A 10,637-nucleotide genomic window follows, 5' to 3' on the forward strand; every position below is an offset into this window, starting at 1 on the left:
AGTTAGTGTTATTCTCAGGGCTCATTTCAAGGGGGAACACATGGGAATGCAGTTCCGGCAGTTCCCCAAAGAGGTCACATGACAGGTGGCCCCGTCCACCTGACTCTCGGCCATTTTGGGCCCATTTTGGCCTGAATTGGGGCCAAAACAGCCCGGATCGGGCCTCTGACGAGTGGTGGATCACTCTCCCACTCATCAGTGGCCAGATCCAGACCATTTTGGGCCCCTTTTCAGCCATTTTCAGCCCCTTTTTGCCATTTTGGGCCCAATTTTGGCCCTGAATGGCCAGGATTGGGTCCAAAACAGCCAGAATAGGTGATGTCAGGAGGTGTAGCATATGCAAATCAGTAATACTAATGACACACTTCCGGTGATGGCAAGAGGTGTGGCATATGCTAAGGAGTTATGCTAATGAGTTCCTCCATTTTTCTACGAAATGACCCCTGGTTATTATTACCTCCACAATACAGCTGAGGAGCTGGGGCTGAAAGGAGTGTCTCACACAAGGCCACCTACTGAGCTCATGGCAGTGGTGGGATTCGAACCTGTAGAGTGCTGATTTGTAGCCGGATCACTTAACCACTGCACTACCGAGCCAATGACTGATTGCCGTCATGTAAATAAAGGGGCTTGTCATTTGGCTTCTCCCACTCTCCCCTGCAGAGGGATCCAGGATCCTGAATGGGACCCATGGATCAGCTGTGAGACAGTGGGGACTAAGGAGCACACACACACACACACCGCCAGTGTTTGGTCATCTTCTCACTGTGTTTTATTCTCCCTTTCTCTTATTGGACATCTTCTTCTGTGTGCATGTTATCCTCTGTGGGGGAAATGTTTAAATTCTTCATAATCTTTCCTCTGGTGTGTGCATGTGTGTTTGGCTCTGCCTCATTTGGCAGTCCTTTTGCAGTGGTGCCCACTTCCCAGTTTCAAAATTCCAAACACTCATAAATGTTGGGGGTCCCTGTCCTAGATGTCCCCACATATGCTTATTATATGCCTGGGCACTAGAGAAAAGATAGAGAAAGAACAGGCATGTACTTGCATGTGTGAGCATTAGAAGGAAAACACATAAAGAGAGACAAAGAGAAGACTGTGCGCTACACTGTGCATTAATGTGCACAGAAGATACATACATACAAGGGATTTAATTTCTAGCGACCCAGAAGAGGGAGTTGAACCTTGAAGAATCACAATTAATCGCTCCTCTTAACAATAACAAAAATATTCTCAAATGTAAAAAATAGCGATAGTTGAAGGAAGTACTGTACTTTCAAAAAAGAAATTGTACATTTTTATCCCATCTCAAGACAGTCTTGTCAGATCTCAGAAGCTAAGCAGGGTCAGCCTTGGTTAGTAATTTGAAAGGAGACATCCAACAAAGACCAGGGTCGCAGAGGCAGGCAATGGCAAACCACCTCTGTTAGACTCTTGCCATGAAAACCCCACCAGGGGTCGCCGTAAGTCAGCTATGACTTGAGGGCACTCTCCACCACCATCCTCCCCACAAAGCTGGAAGTCGGTTCAACCGAGCAACATTGATGCCTTCTGGTTAGCCAATGAGCTAACTAGTGAAGTGTGGAGTTGAACCTAGGCTTTCCTGAGCCCAGCCCAGTGTTCTAACCACTAACACAAACTACCTCTCAATAGACAGTCCTTGCTACAACTGGAAGATTATGACTTGCCAGAGGTCCTTCCTGAATATGAGCTAAGTGGCAATTATTCCAGCCTACCCTTCAAACACAGGCATCTGTCCTTCGGGAAGCTGTAACAGACCCAGTTCCCAGGGTTGACAAGTGAAAGACTGACTTTGTAAATTATGCACAAGGTGACAGCACTGGGAAAAAATCAAACGGGTTTGCTGTTGGGTTACCAAGATTGCTTCATGGGGCATTCCCATAAACCAAGTGTTGCAAATGTACAGAGTAGCACCTTCTTTCAGATCAGCTTGGGCCTGCAAGCCAATTAACCTTGCGCTGGCAGATGCAATACTGAAGACTTGTAATGGATTGGTGCCTACTTGCTGCTCAGCGCTGCTCCAACTGTGCATAAACGAGCATGGAGCTGGCAACGAGGATCCTACTCAGTTTAGTACCAAGGCTGCAAACTCACTTGAAAATGGGCAGCAGGCATTCCAATTGCTTAATAGGGCATGTGTGGCTGAGGTGGTGGTGGTGGTGGTGGTGGTGAAAGCAAGAAAACTATTCTTAGATTGAATTGTTTTCTGTAAGGGTTAAATTTTACCCACATTGAATTATTGCCTGGGACAAGTTTTTGTTTGCTTGTAATTCTCAGCCACAAGGCCTTATTCTGGTTTATCAGGAATCTTTGTAGTTAAGATGCATTTTTTAAAAATCATACTACATTGTTCACTTGATGATTGATAAAACAGTTCTTATATTTGTAATCCTCCCTGAGTACAAGTGAGAAAGGTGGACTATAATTTTTTTTTAAATTTTATTGGTGAGTACATAAATTTTACATAAATTCCCCATATTACCTAAATTATAACAACCCCCACCCTTTCGCCCCCTCCTTATTGACTTCCAACAGCTTTCCAACCCTTAACCCATCTTATCGTTTAACTTATTTTTAACTATATTCTTCTAAATCTTTTATATATTGTATCCCTTATTCTAAGCATGTTCAAATTATTCTGTATCTCAGATTCTCTAATATATCCATTCTATTACTAACTGTTTAACCTATCTATTTTAATACAATCTTCTTAATAATAGTGTTAGCTTAATTAATAACTAAATTTCCCCATTAATGGTAATGTTACTTCTCTCTCCCCTTTATAAAATCACAAATTAATAATTCTCAAACTGCCACAGTCCTCCTTTCACATCCCATTTTTTTTCTAAATATTGTTTCAATTTCCCCCAGTCTGCAAAATATTCTCCTGGATCCAGATCTTTCAGTTTTCTTGTCATTTTGTCAATTTCTGCCATGTACAACAATTTGTAAATCCAATCTTCTATAGTTGGTATTTCTTGCACTTTCCATTTCTGCACATACAAAAGTCTTGCTGCTGTAGTCATGTAAAATAGCAATGTTCTATACTGCATTGGAACATCTTCCATTCCCAAGTTCAGTAGCAGCAATTCTGGGTTCTTATTTATTTGGGTTTGCAAAACCTCATTAATTATTTCTATTATATCTCCCCAGTATTGCTTAGCTACCTCACAAGTCCACCACATATGATACAAGGTGGACTATAAAAATGACTCATTACAAACCTTAGTTTTGCCCAGTAAGAGCCAGTATAGATTAGTTGCTAGAGCAGGCAGATGGTGCCCATGGGTACCACGGCACTTGCCACACCTTTCCTGGCACTCATCAAATGTTTTTTAAAAGTGGGTGGGGCCAGATGGAATTTTCGTACATCAGGGCTTCTGATTGGCCACTGAAGATCTGATTGGCTGTGCAGTTTTAAAATTTTGCTATGGCAGCAGCTGCCTCTACAGCACAAGAATCTTCCCAGCTTGACTGAGAGTAAGCTGTATGCAAAATAATAATTTAAAACAATATATTCTTTTTAAAAGGCATACTGTTAAACGGAGCAACCCTGAAATGTTTTAGTATTTACTATTAGCAGGGCTTTTTTTCAGCAGGAACGTGGTGGAACGGAGTTCCGGAACCTCTTGACAGTGGTCACATGGCTGGTGGCCCCGCCCCCTGATCTCCAGACAGAGGGGAGTTGAGATTGCCCTCCACGCCATGCTTCGCAGAGGGCAATCTCAACTCCACTCTGTCTGGAGATCATGGGGCGGGGCCACCAGCCATGTGACCATTTTCTCCAAGGGCAACCCACTGAGTTCCACTACTTCTTTTCCCCCCAAAAAGCCCTGACTATTAGAGTTATACATAAGCTCACTCCCTGATATTTGCGGTTCAAGTCACCACCTGTGGCAGCCAAGGGTTGCCCCCATTTGCCCTGGCAATCATTTTGGTCATGCCTGCCATCCACAAAAGGTTGGGGACCCCTGGGTTAGAGTCAGACTAAAATGGGGGAGAAGAACGTGCAGTTGAATCACAATGTGCCCATGGTAACTCCTTCAATGTGGCATTCCAGGCATAAGATGAGGATAGGTGGCTTGCCATTGCACTCTTCCGATTATCAACCCGTGTCTTCCTTTGATTTCTCTCACCCTCTGCTTCGCTTTCAAACCCTGATGAGCTCAGGCCAACTGGGCTAGTCAAGCTGTTCAGGCCTGGGAGATCAAATCCCCAATTAGTCGCGGAAGCTCACCGGATAACCTTGGCCCGTCGCTCCCTTGGCATAACCTTCCTCAGTTATTGTGAAGATAAAACTGAAGAGAATCATGTAAGCCAGTTGGGGTCCACTTCAGGGAGAGAAGTGGGATATAAATAGCGGAACACAGAGAAGTTATACACAAAGCTTTAGGCAGTAAATAGACTTGGCCTGCTTTGGATGTCCGCCTTGGCGAGTTCTGGGGACTCACAGAGCGGTTTCGTCCATGCGCAAGTTTGGAGCAAATGTAAGCAGGGAAATGTGCCCATGGCTGATCAGAAACCCAGAGCATCTGTGCCGCAATCGAAGATGGGTTCCCCACTCAGGGCTATCCGAACCAGTGCCTCCTCCCACACCTCTGCTGCCGGTGTGCATCCGAACCAGTGTGGTGGGATAGCACCAGAAGGGGCAACAAAATGCTGTGAAGTGCCCAGGATATTGCTGCAACCCACAGAGCACTGGTGCCTGAAGCAGCTGCCTAGGTTGGCTTGTAGGGTTGGGCTGGCTCCAGCTTTGCCCCATTTCCATGCAGCAAGGGCCGTTCCAGAACCTTCACCACATGCCCAGTTCATGCTCACTTGACTTTGCATGGGAAGCCCCCCCTCCCCGCCCCCAATGGACTACTTGAGAAAGGTTCCTGAAATGTTTGCTATTTGTGTCCTGCAGATATTTACAGCAGTAAATAGATGACAAAGTAGGCATTGTACAGTTCTTTTCGGGGGGGTCCGGCTACTAGTAGTATTTTTCCAGCTTTGCCCCAAGAGATTATCAGAACTTGCAAATATTCTTTTGAACACACAAAGCTGCTACCCTTGGTCTGTCAGGAAGGATAGTTGATTCCACTTTAGCTGGCGGTGGCTCTCCAGGGTCTCAGGTCCTCCCCAGCACCTAATCCTTTTAACAGGAGATGCTGAGAATTGAACCTAGGACCCTGTGCAAACTGGATTGTCCACTATTGAGCCATGACCCCTTCCTTCCAGTGTGTGCCAAATTGCTTGATGGGGAGTTGTAGTTAAGAGTTGCATACGATCCCAGAAAATAAAATCCTTTATATTTTGCTTTTATTGACTTCTGTAGTGTAATGCAGAAGCACCCCAAAAGCTCATCACATTGCCAAGAATCACCAGGTAACTGTGTGCGTGCTTCATCTCTCTCCCCTCCAGTATCAGCACTATACGGATAATACTTCCTACCTGCAGGACTATAGTAAGGGGTCTTGATCATAAAGTACGGCTATACTGGTAATGGGGGGGGGGGGCGGTATCAGATGTATCATCAGACAGCTCTTCCAAGTTTGCAACACACAAGTCAATTCCTGTGGCCAACAATGTAACTAGTATTTCGAAACATCAGCCTGTCTTCACCATATCCTGTGTAACGGTACAAAATTATTGTCTTGACAAAATAGGTTTGGGTTCACAAGTACACAGATGGCTAGTTGGGCTTTCCATTAGGTCCCTGTCGTAGTCTTGATGGTTTCCAAAATTGGAAAGATTCAGACAGTATTTTGATACATTTTACCAGTTCCTCAGGTAAATACTTGGCCGGCTTTGATCTGAGTGCTTCGACACGGAGATCAGTGTAACTGGCAATAAAAAAGTCATCTCTTCAGTAATGGACAGAATGCAAGAAAACTTTCATCACATTGATCTTTTTTTAAAAAAACCTGGTGGGTGCAAATGAAGCTAAAGTTCACTTTCTAAGACTTCAGCTACTTATTTCAATTTACTTTTATAACCATTTCACTTTTTTAAAAAAAACACAAAAATCTTTCCATTGTTATTGCTGGCCTAGGAAACTCAAGCTCTTTTTTCTGATAACCCTCCTAGAAGAGCATCTGGGAATGCTTCATGGCTTTAGGCAAACTACTACCTGCCTCAGCCTTCCAGATACAACATAATGCTTGCCCACCCTTCAAGGCTGACTACAGTAAAATGTGGGAGCACACAGCACTCCTGTAATCCTCTCTAAGTGCTGAAGACCAACCCTCATCCCATACCAGCAGAGCCATGTTTAAACTTCCAGTTAGGATTTCTTTTTGAGAATGCATGTATCACAACCCACCCCCCACGAGCTAAGTTTCCACAACATCAAAAAAACCCAAACCGTACAATATATTATGTAAGAAACTTTTATAAAAAGTTTTTTTACAAAGTAAGTACAATTCATGGCTGCAGAAATTCTCCTTCCTGCAAAAAAGGTACACGAGTTATCTCTATTATAGAGTTCAACAATTAAAAAAAAACCATGAGGCCACAGCCCCAAGACTGTTCTCATATTCTTGAAGGTCCTCTTCCACCCCCCACCCCAAATCAATGTTTAAAAAAAAACTATAATCCAAAATATACACACAAGCTGCATTCTGTGCAAGAGTTCTCGTTTGCCTTTGCAAAATACAGATCTGTCCATGTTTTCATGAACTGTCACACCGTTGGAAGGATTCAATCATAATTTCGCTTCTAAGCCTCCCCAAGGCTGGGGACGAGATGCGCTGGTCAGGTATATCAGACGGCTGAGGTTTTTCACCCCTTGGGGGAAAAGAATGGTCATAGAATTCTCCTTTAGGTACAAGGCAGCAGTCCCATTGTTAACAGCAGAGAGGATTTTGAAAAGTTGCTTTTATCCTCCTAACCTGCCTGGAATTTTTGTTTTCAGGCAGACAGATTTGGGGGAGGGGGAGTCAAAAAATAAAACCTGCTACTGGAAGACTCAGACAAAGCATCTGAAATTGTCTTGCGCAATCGTGTCTCAGAGTCAAGTTATCTGAAAAGATAAGGCAGTCGCTCCATTAGTGGCTTGCAGGGGTTAAACTTCTGATCTTTCGCCAGTCAAGCCGCCTTCTCTTTCTCATTGGAGAGAACCAAGTGTCAGGATCCCACACCTGCAGTCTGAATAGCGAGGGGGAGGGAGAGAAAGACATGTCATTTTCAGCAGGCAGATCAGAGGCAGGTCTGCAGACATCCTGGCGCCACAGAGGAAACGTCTATTTACCTCCAGCTGATAAGAAATCAGGAGCTAACACTCAGGCTGGGGCTTTGCTAATTGGCACCAAAAACCAAGGGGGGGGGGAAGAGAGACAGAAAGGGACCCTTCTGTTTCTAACTCTCTGCAGATGGATCTAAAATTACAGATTCCGAGGGAGGGATGCCTTCCAGAAAGGGGGGAGGGAGAGAAGAGTGCCTCTTGATTCACTGATTTCAACAGGGCTTGTTTAAGCAGCTGCAGAGACTTAAAAGCTATAAAAAGAATGACATGGTAAAATAATGATTCCATTTACAGGCAAAGGGAGAGAGGCATTCAAGGCGGCAGCTACTGCCGTATTGGCAACAGGGGCAAGGGCACAGATAACAGGCTTGTGGTACGGGCAAGGAAGCCCAATGGGGTTACTCTGGAGTAGCCTTCCACCTCAAAGCTGCATTTCTCAGAGGGTGTTTTTAATTTTTTTTTAAGGATCTGATTAAGTTTGGAGAGGGGATTAGGCTGGGTTTTCGAACCTACCTGTTGAGCGGTTAGTGACATAGATTCCTCTCGTCCTTCGAGCAGAGTTCTGAGGCTAGCTCGGCTGCCTGCAAGAAGGGAAGGGGGGAGAATTAAGGGAGGGGGTCCTGATTTCATGGGAACAGATGCAATAATACCGAGACAGCGACAAGCAGCCCAACTTTAGAGAACTGACTGAGGCTCCAGTCCCGTGGGTCTTTACTTGTGAGTGAATAGCGATTTACTTCTGAGTAGACACTATTGGGCCAGTAATGTCGCAGTCCGAAAACAACCCTCCGGACAGCAAATCTCCCCAGATCGAACCCAAAGGAGCTTATTTATGAGTCTCTTCTTAGGGCGGCTGTGCGCGGATCCGAACCACGCTTCCCCCCAAAGACCCGGGGTCCTATGAAGAGCCCTGCCCGCTTCCATGCATGTTTACTGGGAAGCAAGTCCCACCCAGTTCAGTAGGTCTCCCTCCGCTTCGGAGTTCAGCCTTGGATCGCAAGCAAAGTCTGCCAATGTAATATCGGTGGCTTCCGAGTAAAGTCTGCCCTCGATGAGGATATTTCTCGGGGAGGGGACTTAAGGACGCGATCCTAAGCCTTTTTGGAAGGCAACCAATCTCAAGCCAGCGCTTGGGATTTCGAAGTCAACGCGTTTCGGATCTGTTAACACACACACACACACACCCGCCCCGATCCAGAAGGCGCCCTAACTCGGGTTTAAGGTAACGCACGAAAGCCTTCTCCGAACTACGCAGGCCACCCGCGGTTTAAAAAAAAAAAGGACTCCCGACTCGGCGGCGCCTGAGATGAGCAGCGCAATCCTAAACGGAGTTTCGCCCTGCCAAGCCCGCTGGAAGATTTCACCGCAAGCCCGCAGTGGCCAGGAGAGGGGAGTCAACTCCCGGCCTCTGGCCAAGGGGCGACGCGGATCCATTTCCCCGGCGCCCCCCCCCCCATTCGCTTTAGGGTCCGCGGCTGGCCCGCCAGCACCCCGCCAGCCGCTCTCTGCCCTCCCGCCCCGCAATGTCTCCTTACTTTTAAGGAGAGGAGAGAAGCCTCCGCGGAGGGATCCTGCCCCTTCTTGGCCTGCTCCTCCAAGACGATCTGGAGGTCGAAGATGTAGTCGATGACGTGCTGGAGAATCTCCACTTGGCTGACCTGGGTGCCCTGCGGGATGCCCGGCACCAGCTCGCGCAGCTTGGAGTAGCAGTCGTTCATGTCGTAGAGGAGGCTCATGGGCTCCTCCAGCGCCGGGCTCTTGTCGCTGCTCGCCCGGGCGATGGCCAGGCTTTGGTCCGAGAGGCAGCACACGGCTTCGTAGCAGCTCCTGACGGATCGCACCGGGCTGATGGCTTTCATGGCGGCACCGAGTAGAGGCAGACCAGCGGGGCTGCAGAAGCGAATCCAGGCGGCGGCAGCTGCGAGCGATACAGCGGGCGTACGTTGCAGCACTCTTTCTGGCGCCCAAGCGAAGAGGCTGTCAGCCGCGGCGGGGTTTTATAGGCACACGGCCGGCCGGGCTGCGCCGCGCCTCCGCCCCCGGGATGCAAATGAGCCGCCGCGCTTCCCTCCTCGACAGCCGAGAGTGTCGACTGGAACGTGGGACGAGCGGTTAGAACTGCGAAGCGGGTTTCTATTGGCTGCGGCCGGCACCGAATAGCAGAGGACATCAAAGGAATGAGGAAGCTCGCGTTCCAAAGGGGCGGGGCTCCGCGGCCCCCCAGGTCCATTCAAGGAGGGCGCCTTCAGGGCAAGCGAGAAAGATGCCAATGGACGCGGATCGCGTTCTTTTCTTACTCTTCGTAGGATCGTGAGAACGGCTTGATCGCAGGCTTTCGGGGGAAAGCTGCCTTTTTCGAAGGCCTTTCTGCAGGCCGTAAATCCCCATCACGGCCGAGAAATTTCCCAGGGTTTTGAAGATTTTTTTTTTTTGCCTTCCACGGGTTAAGGGGGAGGGAGAAGGAATCTTGTACGGATTTAGTGCCGCCTTGTTCCTCAATTTGCTACTCATATGACCTCCAGACTTTCTGGCGTCAAGAATTATCTTGTGACCAAGGAGAAAAAAATGAATTGCGGGAAAGAGGAGGTTAAGGCGAAGCAAACAGGACTCGAGCCAGTGAAAGCGGAGAATAGGAATAGGAGGGTGTGTGTGTGTAAATGACATCAAAGACGTGGTTTATTTGATAAACAAAAATTTGGGGGGGGGGGGGTGACCAGATTGTTTTCTAACAATATCTTGTGGGGGGAGCACACACAACCCCTCGAGGATGGTTGCCTTAGCGAGCTCGTGAAGATGCTTTAGTGGTGTATTAATGAACTGATGTTCGGCACATGCAGGAGGATGAACGTACCAGAACACTGAGAGTAGAAGCCACTAGTGTGTATGTGTGCTGGGTGGGGTGTGTGTGTTCCAGCTCTGATGTTCTTTTGCATCAGTAAAAAGGACAAGCAGAAACCTAGCTCAGCAGGGAGAATGGGCCTACCTGTCTTTCCTGTCTGTGCTAGTTTTCTATTTGCAGTGAGTTCTCTGTATCAAAGAGCATACTAAAATGTGGTCCTCTAGCTGGAGTTGGTAGTCCATTCTATCACCTCACATGAGAATCGAACCCAAGTCTTGCACCCTAGTCCAGTGGGTAAGGTAGCCTTCTGACACAAAGGCTGCCAGCCCATTGGTCATGCTGATGGAGAAACCTCATCTCATAGGCCGGTGCAAACACAGCCACACTCAGGACTACCCTCAGCCAGCTAGTCTTGGGGGTTGTCAATGGACCCCCCTCCCCCAAGGATTATGTTTGGGATCCAGCCTGGAAGAACGAACACCTTTGGATCCAGCCTGATGTTTAACATTTATTTATTTTATTCGATTTATATTCCGCCCTCCCCACACTAGC

The 10,637-nt window shown here is 47.3% G+C and overlaps 1 protein-coding gene across 1 annotated transcript; it reads right to left on the bottom strand.

The window, feature by feature from the left end:
- Positions 1-6,376: 6,376 nt before the first annotated feature.
- On the bottom strand, positions 6,377-9,318 carry ID3 (inhibitor of DNA binding 3). Its single transcript, XM_054999811.1, has 3 exons — positions 8,782-9,318; positions 7,760-7,827; positions 6,377-7,149 (listed from the first exon to the last, which is right to left on the bottom strand). Exons 1-2 carry the CDS (start codon positions 9,103-9,105, stop codon positions 7,771-7,773), a joined length of 381 nt encoding a protein of 126 aa, XP_054855786.1. The 5' UTR covers positions 9,106-9,318; the 3' UTR covers positions 6,377-7,149; positions 7,760-7,770.
- Between the last annotated feature and the right edge of the window lie 1,319 nt (positions 9,319-10,637).

The sequence above is a fragment of the Eublepharis macularius genome, chromosome 15 (genome assembly GCF_028583425.1).
Source record: "Eublepharis macularius isolate TG4126 chromosome 15, MPM_Emac_v1.0, whole genome shotgun sequence".
In the NCBI taxonomy this organism is placed as follows: Eukaryota; Metazoa; Chordata; class Lepidosauria; order Squamata; family Eublepharidae; genus Eublepharis; species Eublepharis macularius.

What these genes read in the sequence shown, in the direction of transcription:
- ID3 (XM_054999811.1), bottom strand. Translation starts at nt 9,105, where the DNA reads ATGAAAGCCATCAGCCCGGTGCGATCCGTCAGGAGCTGCTACGAAGCC. An exon ending in CTTCTCTCCTCTCCTTAAAA is followed by an intron (nt 7,828 to 8,781) that starts GTAAGGAGACAT and finishes CCCTTCTTGCAG; the next exon opens with GCAGCCGAGCTAGCCTCAGA.